Source organism: Theropithecus gelada, chromosome 1, assembly GCF_003255815.1.
Source record: "Theropithecus gelada isolate Dixy chromosome 1, Tgel_1.0, whole genome shotgun sequence".
Lineage (NCBI taxonomy): Eukaryota > Metazoa > Chordata > Mammalia > Primates > Cercopithecidae > Theropithecus > Theropithecus gelada.
This window is the reverse complement of record NC_037668.1, coordinates 169555944-169577165: the sequence shown is the minus strand read 5'-3', so window position 1 is coordinate 169577165 and position 21222 is coordinate 169555944. Positions and strand designations below refer to the sequence as shown.

Genomic DNA, 21222 nt, shown 5'->3' with positions numbered 1-21222 from the left:
TTCTTTTATATTCTCTAGAGAAAAAAATGTTTATATATATGTAATATTTTAAACGAGTTTTATATAGTGTCTTTTAAAAATGTGCTGTTTAATACAGCTCACTAGTTAACTAGTTAGGTATATTCTAAGTGAACTGCTGCATTATAATAACTTTAAAGCGTGTATTTCTTCTTCTGGAACAAGAGGTTCTTATGCAAATTCATTGTAGATTTTCCAGCTGCTATGACAGATTCTTTAAATAACTGATCTCTAATCTTTACATTAACACTGCAAAGTGGGTTATTTTCTGCAGCATTTTAGAGATGAGGAAAACTGAATCTAAATGAGGTTAGGAAGGTCACAAAGTTAGTGACTGTCAGCTGGAACCTCTAGGATATATGTTGTACCAGATAAAGTTTGCTGCTATGTAGTCCAAGGTCAGTGGCTTTTCCACTCTGCCACATGGAAGTGATAATTATACTGCTAGTAATATTAATAGCTAATATTTATTAAGTAATTAAAAATGACCAGGCATATGCTAAGTAAGGTATTGCATATGTCTAAATCTTTAATAATATTGTGATTAATATATTGAGAGGTAGAGAAGAAAAGTAATTTGCCTAAAATCATAGTACAAATAGGCAACTTAACACAGACACACATCTAGGCTCTCTCCTTTGAATTTTGAACTCAAACTAGAAAGTGAAATAATTAACCTCAATATACGCTTTGCTACAATATGAAAGTGGAGGGAACATGGATGATGAGAAAATTGATATTGTTTCATTTACCTCTGTAATTTGGTAGCTCACATATTTCCTTCAGGCTTCGCCAAAACTCATACAACTTAAAAAAATGATCTTTTTGATATTTAAATTTTCATATGATTTTAGGGAGAATTGTTCCAAGTGAAACTGATGACTTGAATGACAGAGGAGTTTGACTTTAGTTATAGCACAGATCTTTCGCTGGTCGCGATTGTTTACTCTTACCCAAAGATAACCATATTGGGGATTCATATCCCCATTAAATTAAATTCAATGAATGAACTCAATGGGTACATTTAATTAATAAAAGACAAGAAAATAGTGAAAATGATGTCATGACTTTGCTCTTAACATGGGTAAATTACCTGTTCCCAGCTGTGCAGTCTTTCAGTCTTAGTTATTCAGTATGTAAATGTAAATATTTGGTCACTGCTAGGCATAATACCAATATGAGAACATGGGCTGCTTGTCAAAACTCATGACTACTAGTACACATGATTTTCAAGAATTTGCTACTGTTAAACTATCTGAGAAAACTGATATATCATTCAATTTATTTTATGAGAAGCATTACTGATCTGGTGCTAAAAATTTAACTTTACGCAGTGCCAGTCATACATGACGTGCTCAATAAACATTTACTTTATGAAAAGCAAATGAATAAATGAACATAAAGTCGATGTGTCTCATGTTCATTCCTCACACAGAGTCAGTGTCAAATATTTTACCAATGTTTAGCACAAGTGGTTGGATGATTCAGCCACTTACCTGAAAAGTGTCTGCACATTCACAATGGTTTTGGCATCTGCCATGTAGTCTTCCTCAGCACTCATGGTGCTCTCTTTATCCACAACCACCATATTAGCAGCAAAGGTCACTCCACACCTGAGTAAGTCATCTAGGCTTTGATAAAAATCAACAGAGAAAAACAAACATTGAATAAATCATAAGGTTATAATCAGTGCTAAAGTCTAGCACTATCCCCTGTGCTTACATAAGTTGCCTTTAGAGGTGGCTTTTACAGAGTGTGCACAGGTAGCTATTAATGGGAATTATGATACAATATTATCTACTAATATGAAATAATTTTTATCTTGGGTAGTTTACACATCATTAGATCTCAACTGTTTCAAAACGTGTGTTAAAATGTTTTCTTTAATAATTTTATTAATTATATCCATGAAATATGGAATACATCCATTTTGCAATAAAATAGAGCATGTTAGAAATTTCTTTTTACAGTTACATACTACTTCGAAGACACGACATTTACATTTTTTTACATCTAAAGTAATTTTGGCAAGAGAGAAATAAATAAGTGTTATGTTAATTTAGATGGTAAGCCTAATGAAAAAATATAAAACTATGAAATGTTTATTTTTAAATGTTTATTATTCCTTTACGTAAGACCTATGTGTTATAGATTGGTTCTACACAACCAAGAGCATGTAAAATATACAAATTCTGTTGTATGCAAGGCTACTGTTTAGCCAGCCTAAATTTTTGAGCAAGTGTTTGAGTAACCTGATTTCTTTGGCTGGGTGAAGTAATTGCTAAAGTAGGAAACACATACCTGTGAGCTAAAATAGAGTCAGTCTTCTTTCCTATCACTGACCAAAAAAAAAAAAAAAAAAAAAAAAAAAAATCTTACCTATCATTCTCCCAATGAATTAAAAGAAAATGTTTACCGTTAAAGCTGAAACAGGGAACCATTACTCTCATTGCCTCTGCTTCATGCAAACTAGAAAAGTAGAACTGAATTGGATAATGGAGACTACACTTGAATGAGTACAAGAATGTTCTAGGTACAGAGTTGATTGAAGACAGATAAGAAAAGATAGGTTAATTGATTTCCGTATCTTCTGATTTATAACAGGATGTTTAAAGCTTAAAGAGCAGTAGTTTCTCTTAGGTTTTAAAATTGAAGAGTGAAGTCCCTGAGGATCTTTTCCAAGTGCATGATTGGTTGAGTTAGCCATGTCACGTTAGAGGGAATTATTTTCCTTTTATGGGAAGGTGGGAGGCAGGATTTCTTACTCTGTTATTAGGCGAGAGGGTATTACCAAAGCCTTGAGTCCAAGATCCCCAGGAGTAGTCCAGAAAAAATATTTCGCTTGAATCAGGAACAATGGTCTGTGGCAGAGATTTTATGGCTAAAACTGTGGAAACAGAATGTTATTCCAAATAAATTTCCTATGATAAGAGGGGCCAGGACCATAACATCCAACCACTATGATGACCTTCAAGTTTAAATGCCTAGGGATACTTGGGTCTTTCTTTTATTCAGGAAATGTATCATAATTTTTCTTAATTTATTAAATACATTAAAAAAGAAAGAGTTAGATGGAAAATGAATGTGGTATGGCCCTTATGGACCATCAAAATGACGCTTAAGTCATATGTCTTCACATCACCTTATTATAATTTTACATCACTTTCTCATATTTCAGTTTTTACAATCTTTTTTCTTCATTAATAAATATCTCCATTATAATTATCTATATAGGAAAAGGAAAGGATAGGGTAGTCGAGGATAAGAGTGACTGGATAAGTATATATGCATAGAAGTGAAGATAGGAAAGATGAATATTTAACCATCAATAATTCAATGACGTTGAAGTGAACACTTGACCAAAAGTTCACTTTGAGAGTACCCGTGCTACATAGCTAACTGTTACCTATACCCACATTTATCAATTAATTCCAGTCTCAAAAATACTGGCTGTTACAGTTTACTCATAACTTTGGCAAATTATCATTAATTATGAATTTAAATGTATATAGAAAATAAATAAATTTGGAATAATATTTCTGAACTATGTAGAAGTTTTTTCATTTTTTATGTTTTAAGATTATATTATTCTTTTCCTATTTACTGCTGCACTTTTTTTTTTAAAGTAGGCTGCCAACTTATTCTTATAACTCCTGTCCATCATAATTTGTGCAAGGCCATTGCCTTATTTTTTCCTCAGCATGGATGCTTTACACAGCGTGGCCAGCAGATGGCAGCACAAGAAAGTCAATCTAGACAGAAAACAAGTTATAGGAATAATTGGCAAAGCCTCCCTTTCTATCTCTTTCTAAGACCCCTTTTTGCAAGGACTAGAATGTAAAATGTGTAAGTGTAAAGAAGTGTTCATGAATGTGTTTTAATTCATTCAAAGAGGTATTTTTAAAGAAAGATTTCAAACACAAGCAAAAGAGGAGAACTGTTACATGAACATAACAGTCCCCAGACCAATAATTAGCTGTTTGTAGCCAATTCTGTTTTATTTCTGTCCCTAGTAATTTGATCCTCTCAATTCTTTATTCTCTCATCATAAATACTTTTACGGAGGAAGAATCCACTTCATAGTTTACATCAGAAAAGATAGATGGGACGTTTATTCTTTAGCTTTTAGATATACTGTTTTTCTGATAAGTTTTAACAGAACACTATCATCTCAAAAGATTTCAAAAAAGATGACTGGTTATAAAACATGTGTAGAATTTAAATAGCAATTTTAGTGCATCTAACTACAGTTTATTTACTTGGTTAGTATTATCATACCTGATGATGTAAATTATATTAATGTAGAATGGAGGCTAAACATATTTTAGACTGGTTGACCTTTAACGTATTCACAGCACTAAATACTTTCAAAGTTACAAAACTTTGTTTTCTTCAACATCTACAGGATAAAATGTAAGCATTAAAGTTCTTAACTGGTAAATTTTAGCATTTTATTTTGAAGGCTCTGGCCGACATTATTTAGAGGTGGAAAAGTAACATATTATTTCAAGTATATTAGCTTTTTGATCTTTTATTTTTATATATATATTTTAATGTCACCATGATACATGTATAAGAATTTGTATTTAACTACTAATGTGTTAAACACATATGACCTTTTAATTAACAAATATTTTAGAAATTATAAACTCTGACATGTGACCAAAGTAAACTCTAAAGGAATTGCTCTAATTTATAAATCTAAGTTAAAATGAGCATTTCTAAATTATTTCAGTTTCCAGAAGTTATCGTAATGCTATCAATGCATCACAATATTGCAACTTTAGTTTTCTCTAACACTATGTCAATAGTAATAACATTGTTATAGATGACACAAAACTAAAAATAGCATTAGAAACTGAGCAAAATTGACAAAATTGACATGCAGCAAGATTTGTTTTAATTCAACAATAGATTACTGCTTAGAAAGTTTAATACAAGATGTATAACACGAGAACATAAGCTCTACATGCAAAATATATCATATTTGCAATACTGACACGGCAAATTACACTCATCATGCAGTAACAAGGCACAGCACATGACAAACCACAGGACACTACACTAGTTAGTGTGCCAAAGATTTTGTCACCTACTTGTCAATAGAGCCCACCATGTAGTAAACCATTGGAAACCAACAGATTGCATCCAGAAAATGCATATCTGGCCTAAGTAGTAGATGGGTTACAAAATGAAACACAATGTCACAACAGTGGCAGCACTTCTAGGGAAAGGAAGTAAGTTGACTTAGTTTGTATTTCCAAAACTCAACACTGCTGACAAAATTAATTTTAGTGCTTTTTTTCTTAACATTAACTAGAAAATGTCATTTGCACTTGTTATGAATCATAAAATGCCTCAGAATTATAAAAACAAGTTGTATTTCAGCTTTCTAAATCAGAAACATTATGGCATAATTCTACAAAAATACAGAATTGATATTCTTAATTATGACTAAGAAATCTTATATATAAATTTAAAAGTTATCTACGCAGAGGAGGCCTTGTAAAATAAAAAATTAATACATTTTTTTAGATGATTTAAAGCAATGGGTACTAATGCCTATTAGTGAGCAACTATTAAGCATGTCTATTAAGAACCACTTTCTCTAAGGGATAGATGTATAATCACAACACGCCCTATATAATATATCAGTTTGTCAAATAAATATAGTATATATGCTCATGCAAAATACGTATTATATAAAATCATAATGAAAGTAATGCATTTAAAAATTTATTAGTATACTCAATATATATTATTGAGGAAACATTTATGACTGAAATCTTTTCTTATATACATATTTGAGGAAAGAACCATAAACCAGAAAGCTTCCTTAGAAATTGCTTAATCTATTGTATTCATTTCACAAAGTTATTAATTTCTTCAGGTATCTATTGACTCAGCATATATGTATCCAAAAATTTTATTTAATAGACATTTTAATACATTCAGGCTTACGCAAAAGAATATCCTGTTAACTTATAAGAAATACAGAATTTTAAAAATTCTTGTACAAAATCATACAATTCTATTACATATTTTAATCTGTAAAAAACAAACAATATGTTATATTTAGGAGGCAGAATTGAGGAACATTTCATAGAGCTGATATTTAATTTGAATGTTAAAGGATTAGTAGGAGTTTGTTCAGCGTAAGAGGAGGAGAGGAAAATACTAGGCCAAGGAAACTATAGTACCTACAAGCCTCCCTGGCTAGATGAACTTTTTTTCTCTCCCTGACTTATTTCTCTCCTGTTGGTCATCCTTCTAGCTCTTTACAGTCTGAAGAAAATGAATGCTCAATACAGCAAAACATTAAAAGAAAAAAAAAACTTGTAAAGAATACCATTATTTTAATTTTGATTCAATTTCTCCTATCATTAATTTTCTTTGTAGTCATTAAAATGACCCAATATTATTACATCTTACAAATGTACCACACTTCATTCTTAAAATCCTCACTTACTTATTTTGTAAGTTATTTTCACTTTTTGATGTGAAATACTGCAGTTATCAGTTCTTTGCAGTACCTTGCTATTGTATTTAACACTGGTGTTCACATCTTCCGAAGACTTTCTTTTCTTTTTTTTTTAAGCATTGATATTTTATCATTATCCCAAAACATTTATAGAAGAGATATTAGTGGATCACAGCCTATATACAGTTTTAAAGATCCTGATATATGTTTTCAACAAATATTATAACCAAATATAAACTCCAGTAGCAGTCTCTGATACTGCCTTATGGTAGAGATTTCTAGTTATACTCTTTCTAGGCACTGTCCTGCTTCTTAAAATTAGCAGGGCTATTTTAATTGCTGATTCAAAACCCTCCACATCTCTCTCACCCTGTCTTGTAATTGGAGAAGCACATAGGAGGATGCAGGTACCACAAGAGTGGGGCAACACTGAGCTGTTGTGGTGATCTGAAAAATTCCTTCGCCTGTGTGTTGAGGTCACTGTGGACAAAGTAAGTCTTGATTTTATGCCAACCCTTCTACTAGAGTTAAAAATGAAGATAAGGCCTTTCTATTTTGTTGCTTTGTCTAGCAGAGAATATAAAAGCTAACTGGCCATCAAATTTAATCATTGTTATTCTTTAAGAGACTCATGAATTTCAGTCACATGCAATTTTACCACAAATATGTACTTACAATGGGCAAGCAATGTTCCAAATCCTTGGAAATTGCTTTAACATCTGTATTGTGGTAGCATGGTTCATCCTTACATGAATTAGAGCAGCTATGTTACAAGGTAAAAGAAGGCACCTGAACCATGCTAAATATATAATCCTGATGAAAGATACCTAAGGTAAGTGGTCTACTATGCCGTATTTTTTGCAAAATTTAATTTTGTATAACAGATAGATTTATCTACTATAGCTATTAAAAAAAGGTGGCTTAAAAGGAAATCTGAAACATAAAGAATAAATAAATTCTGCATTTGCATGTATCATGCCAGCTCACCTAAATACATTGTCAACAGTTTTCATGGCACCGACCTGCTTAGTAAGTGAGTAACATAAATGATATCATAGGCTCATAATAAAACAATTTTTTAATCATTAGAAGGCAGCTAATTGGCAAGCACAACCTTTACATTGGGAAGCATTATTATTGAAAAACATTAAACAAAAACAAAATATTCCTAAAACTAGATGTCCTTTTCCAATATTATGTCCTCAAAGTACTGATGAAGAGTTTTATATTTAAAAATATTATGCAGTAGATTAAAATGTATGCATTTTTTAAAATCTGACTGCTAAACAGAGAAGGCTTATTTACGTTAGGAATTACATTAAGGAGAAGTGGTGACAATGATTGACAGATTTAAGTATATAGCTCATTACAAACAGATTAATAAGAAGTAAATGTCGAAAAATTGTTACTTATACAAAATTTGTAGACCAAAGTTGCTTAATATATAAAGAAGTATTTTATAATCAATTAAAAAGGTAAACATGACAAAAAAAAATAGATTCAGGGAGGAATAAATATACATGAACCGAAACAAAGCAAAACAACACAGGCTGAAACTAACTGGTAATAAACAAAATAAAAATTCAACAAACACAAAAAGTAACTGATGTTAGTAAACAGAAGAAAAATGAGCACATTCATTAATGAGTCTTAACTGCAATTCTACCAGAAAAGATGACTACTTATGAGCCAAAAGCCTCATATTCTTATAGAAATTCTCATAGTAAAAGTTGTCATTCAAATATTAGTCAGTGACTGTTAGGAATTAAAAAAGATTTGCAAATTTGTATGAATTAGTAAAATTTAAGACCATTATTTTGTTCCCATTTAACTAATAACAATACAAATTTAATTTCTTTATTTCAAGTTCAAGAAATGAGTATAGTATGCTTTTATGAGCATAGTTTATTTTAACATTTCCTAATTCCATTTTTACGTAGTTTATCCCTTGCTAGACAATATGAAAGTAGTTTCATTTTAACTACTTAAATAAGTGTGCTTTTCCATTAATTGGGTTTTCATATAAATCTTTCCATCAGTTTGAATAGTAACAGTGTTATTTTCTTGATTGACAGAAGAAAACAATGATGTTTCTCATCTTCCTTTTATGAATCAGATATTGCACTAGGATTTTATATACATTATCTACCTCATCTCACAATAGCTTTTAAAGAAATGTTTTAACCATTTTACAAATCAGAAAAATGTGGCTGAAAAAGACTCAGTAACATTTAACAGACCTATCAAGAGAATAAATTTAGAACTTATCTCAGATCTGAATGAGTCTAAAGTTTGAATTTTAAAAATAAGAACACTGACATCAGACATTTTATCATTACTTTTAAAATAAGCTGAAGTTTACTTGGCACCATATGTGGAAAGAAGATTGATTTAATAAATGGAGAGTGTGAACAAGACTTTGATAAATATTAAGAGCAAAAGCCTGGATCTTTCACTTCATCCTTATGTAGCTTTGGATAATATATTCTAGCTTTTGACTTGCTTTTCTGTCTTTCACATGAGATGATGTTAAAAATGACTAGATGACCTTTAAGGTTGGGGTGGTAATCAAAATATTTAAAATCAGTATGGCACAACAGACCAAACAGAACAGATGGCCAACCGATCAGAACTGACACCAGCTCTAATGAACCAGTACCAACTGAAAGATGCTTTTCAATATGACTGAGTTTTATTTAATTACATTGAGATCTAGAAAGCTTTATATTTGAAAACATTGTGAACACTTATTTTGGCATATTATGTGTATGAATATTATAAATTTAATTTACATTTTAAAATTCCTTGCTTATTACATCTGCTATTATTTATTTCTGTTATATTGAATTAATTGGACTTTCAACTAATTTTTAAAAATAGCCATGTACTGATTTTCAGCTGTAAGCATGTGAAATGAAAGCCAAGTCAAACCTTCAAAACTAACTAATAATTCTAGAAGTGTATGCAATCATCATTGTAGGAATTCCCATAACATGGATATATTGTAAAGAAGAAAGCCTCGTTTTTTTTGTAATATTGTAGAATAGATTGCAAAATGTTCTCCATTTCAGAGCAATGGGCATCTCATTGTTTAAAAAAAAAAAAAAAGAAAGAAAGAAAAAAAAAAAGAATTGCATAAAACTTACTGGAACATTGTTAATTGGTGTTTAGTTTTAGTTTCCTCACTCTTAACCAAAGGAACAGAGGACAACAAATAAGAATGTTTGACACTACTTTCGGGAAGTACACAGAAAGCTAATAGATTTTCCAGCATGCACTTTCAATCTAACCCTTTGAAATAAAGTCAAACCCTACAAGAATGATTTAATAACAATATAATGTGGATTGTTGGCGATTTCCAAATGTAAGCCATTAGGAAGGCAAAGGGAACTTTCAATGCAAAAATAATCCAAAGTTAAGATATATTCTTGTTTTCAGAAAGTATGAGCAAGCAACATGTATTTTTCATATATCAAAAGCCTGTAAGTTGAAAGAAAAATAAAACAGAAATTTCGTAGAAAGGTCTAATCCAAGAATTGACCGTGAAAAAGGTCATTCACATTCTTTGTGTCTCTTTTACATCCTCTTAAAATAAGAGACAGCGTTGTAGCCACCTCACACAGCTTTTGATTTATTTAAATGTTTACATCGTAATTTGAGATTTTAAACTGTTTGGCACATCTCTCTAAGACTAAATCATCACTGTAATGTCAATATGTGACTTGTGCAACTAAATGTAAATTAAAGTGTGTAGTATGAAGACTGACATGTAGTAAATGACCAATAGTCATTATAATTATGAACAGAGGATAAAGGTAAATAGTATTAACTTTATTGAATAATCTTTATGGTCTCATTCATATGAATTATTCTCTGATAAAAGCCACATATATGTTTATAGAGAAATACTAACTGGTTGTCAGTAATTAAGAGAGGCGGAGTATTCAGATTGTTCTGTGATTGATCAATCATTGATCAATCTTGAACAACACAGAATTGATTTTTTAATCTTAATATACAAATAAATCAGTCATTCAATAATCAGACATTTCTGTAACCTGTTTATTCAAAACCAAACAGAAAGGGATTGATTTGGTTATAGCGACTCTAAAATCTACATAAAACATACAAGTAAAACACTGCTTAGCTCCTGTCACCTGTGTGATGGTGAAAATGGAGACTTAAGAGATTTGAGATAAGATTACCTAGCAAGACTGAAGATTGAAAATGAGGAGTCCATCTCTGTTCATAGAGTGAACTCCAGTCCCAAATATGAAGAGACTGATTTTTGGTAGGGAGGTTTACACATCTATCAAGATAAAGTTACACAACTTTATCTTGAAACTGTGTAAACAGGAGGAATGTACAGTTTTGTCCTTAGTCCTATCAGAACGATGCTGTAAGCACAGTTCCACTTTCTTCTCAATCCACTTTCTATATTCCTGTCTGTAACCTGGTACCTGAATTGATCCAGTTTGATCCAAGCCATACAACATGGAGCTACTCTAACGCAATGTTTGCAAATGCCGTTGTCTTAACTTCCACTCTCAGGACAATGGACTCATCATAAGCAAAAGAAGGCAAAAGCTGACACATTTGAACTCACATCGTTAGGCATCTCTTGTGTGGCAGCTCAGCCAATTCCTTGGAGCTTCCTACCAGAGATGCGTCAGAATTAAGGTTATGTTTGAAAGAAGTGATTTACAAACACTGCATTGCCATGGCCGTCCCACAACGCAACTTTGATTGTTCTGAAATTTATTTTAACAAGTTTTTATTTCTTCTGAAATTTGGTCCAAGTTTCTGTTCCCCTACATTTACCCTAAATATGCCTCAACTTTCCTTAGATGCCAAAGAAGTATAGAAAACGTCATTGAGTAGTCATATCTAAAAATTCTTCAAATGAAAATTCTACAAGTGTGATAAATTTTTGCAGTCGATTATTCTTATAATGATGATGCTAAGAAAGTTGCATCAATAAGCATTTTGATATTGGTATAGTGAGAATAAGCAACACTATAAAGTTATAATGTATTGGGGAGATGTCTCTCTTAAGGAGAACTTTGATAATTTTGAAAGGCAGAGACAAGGCAACAGAATTTGGCCTCATTTATTAATAGTTCATCTTGACATTTGCATCACATTAGAATGGATGAGGAGAGTAAGACAATCCTAAAATATGGTATTAATCTGAAGACCACCTGCTACTAATTTCCAGTCACAGAGACGGATATTATAATTTTAAAATAAAATGGCTTTGACCGTCGCATTCAGTGACCCATGTTTATATTTGCATAAGAATTTTGAAATGCTTAAGTAGTCCCATTTAACAAAAGTAAACCAATCCAATATTTTCAAAATAAATGCACATGGTAAAGCATTACTTCTACTATGTCATAGAATGTATGGTTTAACAATGGTCCGATCATAATAACCTCTGATGATGCTTTGTGTTATAACATATAAAAATGGATCAGTAAATGCTTCTCTGATAATTAATGGTTCTTTAGAAAGACAAAAAAAAAAAATTGTCCAGTTTTGGCAGAGATTTGTCAGGCTAGTTGATTAATTTAAGGAAAATTGCAGTAATTATTTCAGTGGACTGTTTCCTGTGGTATTATGAGTAGATGACCACTTGCAAAACAGTTTTAAATAAAATTCTCAGAATATCCCAGTTTTAAGTAGTATTTATGAAACAAAATCATATTCAATGATATATTTTGTATCACAGCACAGAATATAACTCCCAATGAATCATGTACCATAATGTATCTGATTTAAAATACTACCAGCATATTACAGGCAATTATTTTTGATATACATTAATATACTATTAAATACAGTTTATCTTGTTTGTGTATATTAAAATATACTTACGGGTTATCCAACAGCAGTACTATGGGATTAAGTTCTTTCTTTGGTCTATAGTATGCCCTGAGAGGAACAATAAAGTTATATAATCCATTTCCAGCTGTTTCAGCTGCAACTATAATTAGTTTATTTTTGAATCCATAGGCTTTTGCATCCTCATAATAGTTATGCTGGCAACTCTACAGAAGAAAAAGTATACATTGAAATGTCATTTTTATACTCCATTAAAATTTGGAAAAAAAATTAATTTGTATGAAAATGTAAAATTTAACCATGTAAATCCTTATTTTCTAATAAATTTGAAAATAGTTACATTTCTCTGTGCTCATTCCTGCAGCCTGCAGCAAGAAATAAAAGTATGCATGGCCAAGGAAAATGAACTGCAGGTTTGTAGCTTGATGCTGAAAGCGCCAACATTTTGTGTGTGTGCTTGTTCTATCATAAACTAAAGCTTGCTGCTAGAAGACATTGAGGTATACACTTTTACAAATTTATTTTCTCTGACTTTCATTTCCAGAAATATAGTAATATCATAATTACATAACTTGGGGAACATTCCCAGTACCGAATGCTTAAAGTGATGAAGAAAAGAAAACAGTGAAAAACAAAACGAAACAAACAAACAAACAAAAACCCTAACTGTCTACATACATAGTTGAGCTGGCAAGGTAATGATGCAAATACTCTAAAGTAAAATACCCAATAACACCAAGAAAAACAAGAACAAAGCATTATCAAAAACTCATTGTTGGGCTAAGGGCGTTTTGCTACTTCATGGAGTCTAGAATTTGACAGAATTACCATTGTTAACCCAATATTATTTTCAGCTAAATGATACGCATGGAGAACTGTTTTGATGTTCTGCTATTTTACTTTTACATGTCTTTATGTGCATTTCTTATTTATGTGGGTTGAGAATAGTTAAATCTCTGGAATATTCTGATCTCTTCATGTGGGTTGAGATTAGTTAATTCTCTGGAATATTCTGATCTTTTTTTTTTTTTTTTTTTTTGAGACAGGGCGTCACTCCTGTCACCCAGGCTGGAGTGAGGTGGCACAATCATTGCTCACTGAAACCTCAACTTTCCAGGCTCAGGTGATTCTCCCACCTCAGCCTCCCGAGTAGCTGGGACTACAGGTGGGCATCAGCACGCTTGACTGCTTTTGTATTTTTGTAGATATGGGGTCCTGGGCTCAAGCAATCCACCCACCTCAGCCTCCCCAAATGCTGGGATTACAGGCATGAGCCACCATACTCAGACACTTCTGGAATATTCTTTGCCATTATTCTTTAATAAAAAAAAAATTAAAAACACTGATGAAAACAAGGCACCATGAGTAAACAGAAACAATCATAACAAGATAACTAGACCCACAAAGACTATGAATTTTGTGATTAAATTCAGAATACAAAATGTGCACATTTAACATGTTCAAAGAAATAAAAGAAAGCATTTAAAGCATGAGAAAAGAACAAGAGTCTATTTAAAATAACATCTAGCAGGTAGATGTTAAAAATAATATCTAAATCTATTTCTCTGTATCTTCTCCAACTAAAGAGTGTAACTCAAAAGATTATTTAAATTCCACATAAGATTCAGCCAAAGGGATCATGTGAAGGACAGAATGGAAGATAGAAACCAAAACAAAAGGTAGAGAAGAAAAGAAACAGAACCTAGGGTGAAAAAATTCAGACTTGGAAGCTATCGTGAGAATATCTAACATTTATTTAATCAGAATATCTGAAAAAGAGCTAAGAGAGAATCAGAAAGATACCTTATTCAAGCAAATATTGACTGAGAGTTTTTGAGATGTGATGAAAAACCAAATGCGATCTTAAAAGCAGACACAGAGAAAAGAGCCACATCAACAACAAAAACAACAGCAAAAACAAACAAACAAACAAAAAAAACAATTGTAATGGTAGCTGACTTTTCAGCCATTATTTGGAGCACAGAAGGCAGTAAGTAAAGTCCTTAAAGTGCTAAAAGAAAAAAGAAAAAAAAAAAAACTAAACTAGTAGCCTGGACTTGGACACAAAGTAAACCGTCTTTCAAGAATGAGCACAAAATAAGAACATTTGAAGGGAAACCATAATTAAAAGGATTCACCACCAATAGCATCTCTTTAACAGAATTTCTAAAGATGGTAATCTAGGAAGCAGGAAAATGAATCCAGAAGGAACTTCTAAGGTATAAGAAAGAATGGAGAACAAAGGAAATGGTAAGAACAAGGGCAACAAGTCTTTATTGAAAGGGTTCTTGGAGAACTATAAGCAGAATCTGGAGTAATATAAAGAAATAAAGTCACTCAGAAAGAGATCACGCATGCAACAAGAATAGTGTTAAGCTGATGTTTGGGTCAACAGGATGTCAATATTTATGAGATCAACAAAGGAAAAAATAACTTTCCCTAAGGAGATTTAGAAATAGCTTAATTAATAGGGAAACAAAGAGCAGAGAACAGAGAATTTAGTGTTCATAAACACTGACCAGGACACCAGCCCCACTGATACTGACACAGAATAAATTGGATAACGTGATCCCAACTCACACACTTCACAGACACAGTAGAGTCAGCTGCATAATCCCATACTGTTCCTATAATCCCAAAGTGGGTGCTCATTTACATAGCAGACCACCTTCTATCAGTCTAATGGTACCTAAGTAACCAATAATTCCAGGTATTACTAGTCAATCAGCAACACCCAGAAATTTTGCTTCATTAATATGGTAAATGAAGCATTTTAACATTTTGATATTAAAAGATCCTCTTATTGTGCCTCCACCAATCCTGTTCTCTGAAAGTTTAGCCTTTCAGTTAGAATGGGATCCCTGTTTGGAGATAAATTATTTCCACTTTTTTTGTCTCGTAACATTTTTTCTATTTTAACTGTGTATTAAAAGAAATAAAACCAGAAGTGAATCCAAGTTTTGTCGTGACTGAAGCATATATTATTTTAAGATTTATCCCTAAAGAAAATAACAAAAATATTATAAATAATATTAGTCTTAAAAGGAGTCAATGTGGGGGAAGGGCCTTGAAATTTACGGTTTATTAATGTTACTGAAAATGCATAGCTGGCCAGAAATGTCAAGTGCTTCATAATATTAAAGTAAATATATAAATATATGTATTCATCTGGGTCCACTGAGATGGATGATTCTGTCCCTCAAGATCAATATATATATATATATTTTTTGAACGAGACCTATATATATATTCAGTCTTGAGGGACAGAATATCATTCGACTGAAACCTATATACATATACGGAAACCTATATATACACACACACTATATATACACACTATGTGTATATATATATAAACCTATATATATACAATGAAACCTATATATATATAATATGGTCTCGAAGGACAGAATCATCCATCTCAATGGGCCCAGATGAATATTTCAGAGTAATGACAAAGATTCTTAAAGCAACTTCAGGGAAATAAAGTCAAGAATTTTCTAATGTTCTCTAAGTCTTCTGCCTCAAGATTGATAGTAACAGTCAAAATTTATAATATTTATCATATAAAAAATAATAGCAAGAATATTAACAAAATGTATTAAGCACCAACTCAGTTATTAAGTTTCTTGCACTTTATTAAACATGTACTAAATTATATAATCCCTATAAGAGCCCTATGAGGTTCATATTAAAATAATATCCACTTTATGGGTGAGGAAACTGAAACTTGGTGAAGTTAGTTGCCCATTTTACATGACTTCTAGTTGGAGAGCTGAGATTTTAACTGTAACTTCAAAATGTAACGTAAAAGAAAAAGTTCCTAGTTAGAATTAGTGGCACACCTGAATCTCTAGGGGCTGTGAATATAAGGTTCTTCCTTTTGTCAGTGTTGTTATTCTTCAAGAGAATAAACTCATACCAGTCAAGCCCAATGGTTGCACTGTGAAAAAAGATAAAACCTCTAGCATTCTTAGAATTTTTACCTTTTGGACAGTTTCTCTTGGTCCAAAAATGACAGTAAAACTTTGAGAAAGGAAATATTAGGCAAGACTCTAATATGAGCTTTCACTTTAGTCATAAACGAATCTTTGTGTCTAACTCATGGACTTACTCTTCCCATCATGTCAAGGGGTTCCATAACAAGATATAAAGTAATAATGGTAAAATAAATAATGCACATTTGGCCAAAATGATTTTTGGAGATTTTGGATGTTGAGGGTTCATAGGGATGAGATTTGGTACCTTATTTTCCTCTTTAACAACATGACTAGCAGATCCATTAGGCTAATTTAGTAGAAGACTAAAGCATTTGGGTAATCATCAGTGCAGTTAAAAAAGTAAAACTGACCACTTTATGTAAATTTACAATGGAAAAGATAATACCAATACCCCTTAAACATATTGTAATCAAAATGCTGTATAAATTACTTACATTATGTCATTATAAAATGCTATAATTTTATTTTGCGAACAAAATAGCAGCAACAAGTACTTACCTTGTCTAATCTTAAGCAGCAAAATGGTACTTTTTCATGAAGGAGATGACAAAAAGTGGGTGAACTTCCTATATATGGAGAATAAGGTGGGTAACCTTTAGCATATCTGTAAAACAATACAAAATATTACCCTTGGATAAGGCATGCAAATTTGGCAAATTAAGTTACTGACATGTTCCTCTGTTTTAATAACATTATAATCAATAACTCTGTGTTGCAATTATATTTTGATAAAGAGGTAGTTAAGAAGAGAGGTAGGCAAGCTGTGGCCCCAGGGTCAAACATGACCCACCACATGGTTGTGCAAGCTGAGGGTTGTTTTTGTATTTTTAAATGGTTGGAAAAAGTCAAACTAGTATTTCATGTCATGTGAAAATTATATGAATTTCAAATTTCAGAATCTATAAATAAAGGTTTATTGTAATTCAGCCACTCTCACTCACGTATGTATTGTGTATAGGTGTTTTTGTGCTTTGATAACAGAGTTAGTAGTTGCAACAGGGGTCAAAAAGCCTGAAATATTTACTGGTTGTTCCTTTCCAGAAAAAGTTTGCTAACTCACAGCTTAGAAGATTTTTATTAAAAAAAAAAAAAAATAGTAATGTTAATTTTTACAACATACATTTAAAGCAAAATGCATTATTATGATTTGCTCTATCTGTATTCAGTAGACATAAATGCATAACTGAAAAGGATCAATAACTGAGTTAATTGGTTAAAAACATGGTTTCTGTTAGAATCATGCTTAAAACATTATCAGAGACATTTAGCTTGCTGACTTTTAAAAAACAGCCAACTGCATATTTCGGCTATACTGACTTTCAGAATGAAACTTCTAAAACGCAGCAGCATAAATGAAAATTAGGCAACAAAATAAAATTTAGTGAATATTCCCTTATCCAATAAGAGTGTTTGGTTTTAACAAATTTACCTGCTAAGCCATAAAATTTCAGACCTAGTTAAAACTGTTTTATCTTAAAGAAGATATGCAAATCAGTGTTTTCAGGAAATAAACTTCATTGACTGAGAGATAAAATTAGAGGGTAAAATTTTGTAAATTTAGAAGTTGGTAATCTCTGCAATTACTGCAACATCTCTTTCATTTTTCTAGAATTAAAAAAAAAATTACCTCTCAATTTTTAAGAAGTGTAAAGAAAGAATTTCAATCGCATTCCAAAACACCGTTTCCTGTGAAGACACTGGTTGCCAAACCTCTCCCTGTTCCCATCCTAGATTCCAAATATATTTGAGGACTCTATCCATTAATTTCTTTGGAGAATAGATTTGGTTTTGTGGGTACATCAACTTTTCTTACAATAATTTTTTAAGTGGGAGAAATTAAAACAAAGAATATTTTCAAGCATCAATGATATTTAAGTTCTTTTTAGTTCAATTCAATATTACTTAAAGATACTGGAAGAAATGTTAGAGATTATATTACCAATGCCACTAATACCCATACTACCATACTACGACTAATAGTAATTAATAGTAATTGAATACTTACTCTGCACAAAACATTGATTTGGCATAAGCACTTGTTCTCTATTACCTCAAGTAATCACTTCATAGCTTTATGAAGTAGTAATTACACTGAGTTTACAGGTGAATTATTGGCCAGTTTTTTTGTTTTGTTTTGTTTGACAGAGTCTTACACTGTCACCCTGGCTAGACTGTAGTGGCAGGATCTCAGCTCACTGCAACCTCCACCTCCTGAGTTCAAGGGATTCTCCTGTCTCAGCCTTCCAAGTAGGTGGGATTATAGGCATGCACCACCACTCCTAGCTAATTTTTATATTTTTAGTAGAGATGGAGTTTCACCATGTTGGTCAGGCTGGTCTCAATCTCGTGACCTCAAATGATCCACCCATCTCAGTCTCCCAAAGTGCTGGGATTACAGGTGTGAGCCACTGTGCCCAGCCACCAGTGTTTTTTTTTTTTTTTTTTTTTAATTAAAGTCACTTGTACATAACCAATATCAAATGGAACTGGCATGGCAAACAATGTCCTTAGGACTCCACAGTCAAGGCTGTGGACTGCTGTGTTTTCCTGAAGAATGACAATTTAATATGTGGAATAAGACCTGTAAACAAACTCTACTGAAGGCTACAATGTGATTAATACTATATAGATTGATACTCTATTATTATTGAAGTTTAGAAAAGGGAAACAGTACTCCTTTTTAACATACATTTAAAATATTAATTAATGCATAGTGTATGAAAGTGCTGAACGCTGAGATAAGTAAGGAAAGCTTAATGGAGGGGGCTGCATTTTCATTTCATTGAATAATTGAACTTCAATACGAATGTGTAATAAAGTAAATTCAAAGTATAAAGTACAATATGCTATAAAAAGCATACAATTATGAAAATGAAGTTTATATCTTGAGAACACTGATTTATATCTTTTTTTCCTCCTTGAGAATAAAACATTAAGAGCAAAAAGAGACTGGAAATATATATTGAAGCCAGAAACTTGAGATACTGGCTACTAGCAGTGTGTTTTGGTAGAAGTATATAGGCATGATACTATGATGTTCAGAAGGAAAGATCATTAGCTCCTTACCTAGTGGGAAGGTACCTAAAGAAAATACTTAAAGACATTAGCACAAAGCCCAGTAATCTTACTCCTCAGAGTATCTGAACATACTCTAAATTTGAAGAAATTTCTTCATCTGGCGTAGTTTCATCTTCTGATTGGTCACTTAGAAGATCACATGTTTGAATCGATGATGTATCTGCAACCTCTAAAACGGGAGCAATGCTAGGTCTTCTTACTTCTTTGCTTCCCTCTGTAGGAAGAGACAGGGTAGGGCCACTTGCTGATCTACAGCTTGTGTCTTGCAAGTCTATAGCCACGGTACCTAAAACAATAAAACATGAAAATTTATCAAGGCGTTTGCCATATTGATCACTAGTGTTGAAGGTTAAATGAAATATGAAATATAATGAACATAATCGATATATATATATACACACACACACACACCACACACACAGATATATATACACACATATGTGTGTGTATTTTTAGTTCTAATAGCTAAGTATTTCTTTTGCATGCGGGCATTTTCCTGGACAAAAAAATCTCTATTTGCACAAAAGTGTATTTGCAGAGTGTTGTTCTACATCATGAAACATAAGATTTGTAAAATCCTGAAGTATATAAAAACTTAAAGTGAAAAAGTACATCCTGATGTTTCAATTTATATTTATTTAAAATGTATTCTTTTGTTGTTGACCATGTCCATTTTGCGAATGTTTCATTATGTCTTCCCCCCTTTTCTTTTTTTCTTTTCTTTTCTTTTTTTTTTTCTTTCTTTTTGAAGACAGAGTCTCGCTCAATCCTGCAGGCTGGAGTGCAGTGGCACAATCTCGTCTCACTGCAACCTCCGCCTCCCGGGTTCAAGAGTTTCCTTTTCTATCGAGCTATCTTTTTGTAATTGATTTGTGACCACTTTTTAAAATATCGGAATTACTAATGTGTTACACTTATTTTTTATTAAATGAATATTTATTGAGTGCCACATATGGGGAGCACTGTTCCAGGTACTTGAGATCTGTAGAGAAGACAAAAAGTTTCTACGAGATGAAAGCTGTATGTAGCAAGTAGACCAATAAATGGATAATTGTAGATAATGATCAATAGCATGCAGGGAGAGGAATGGAATTTTTATTTGGTAGGAAAGAAGGCCACTATGAAGTTAGGACATTTGATTTTTGACCTGAAATACAATAAGGAACACACAAGTCATGGAAATACCTGGAGGTAGTAAGAATGGCAAGCCCAAGCCCAAGTGGCTTAAGGATATTGAATAGTTGAGGCACTCAAGGCATAGAAGGAGGAAGACGCAATTCCCTTTGTGAATTTTATTGAAATTTAAAAATTAATTTTAATATCCATTTATGAAAAATTGAGGTTCCTCTCCTTCTGGAGACAATAATGATGAAAGACATCATATTTCATAATTACTCATTTCATTTATGCACTCAGTGGCACCTGGTCATCCTTCTAAAAGTTGTCTTTGCTCTGTCCCATTCTTTGAAAAAATTACAGTCATGCGTTGCTTAAAAGGGGGGATGTGTTCTAAGAAATCTACCATTTGGTGATTTATTCGATATTCAAACATCATAGAGTATACTTACACAAACCTAGAGGAGGTAGCACTATTCTAGGCTATATGGTGCATAGGCTGTATGGTATAGCCTATTACTATTTGGTATAGGTATAGCCTACTGCCCCTAGGCTATATGGTATAGCCTACTGCTCCTAGACTGCAAATCTGTACAGCATGTTACTATACTGAGTGGTGCAGTCAATTCTAACACAATGGTAATCTCAATATAGAAAAAGTACAGTAAAAATATGGTATTATAA

General features: G+C 32.2%; 1 protein-coding gene across 3 annotated transcripts in view; it reads right to left on the bottom strand.

The window, feature by feature from the left end:
* Nucleotides 1-21222, bottom strand: part of KCNT2 (potassium sodium-activated channel subfamily T member 2) — a 405986-nt gene that overhangs the window by 108510 nt on the left and 276254 nt on the right. For 2 of the 3 annotated variants that reach the window (XM_025392815.1, XM_025392824.1), the window contains 4 exons: nt 19495-19708; nt 16843-16948; nt 12377-12549; nt 1515-1649 (listed from right to left, as the gene is read on the bottom strand). In XM_025392815.1, coding sequence (XP_025248600.1) covers nt 1515-1649; nt 12377-12549; nt 16843-16948; nt 19495-19708 — 628 coding nt within the window. Of the gene's footprint in view, nt 1-1514; nt 1650-5114; nt 5187-12376; nt 12550-16842; nt 16949-19494; nt 19709-21222 lie in introns of all 3 variants that reach the window. The other variant, XM_025392809.1, reaches the window with a different exon arrangement.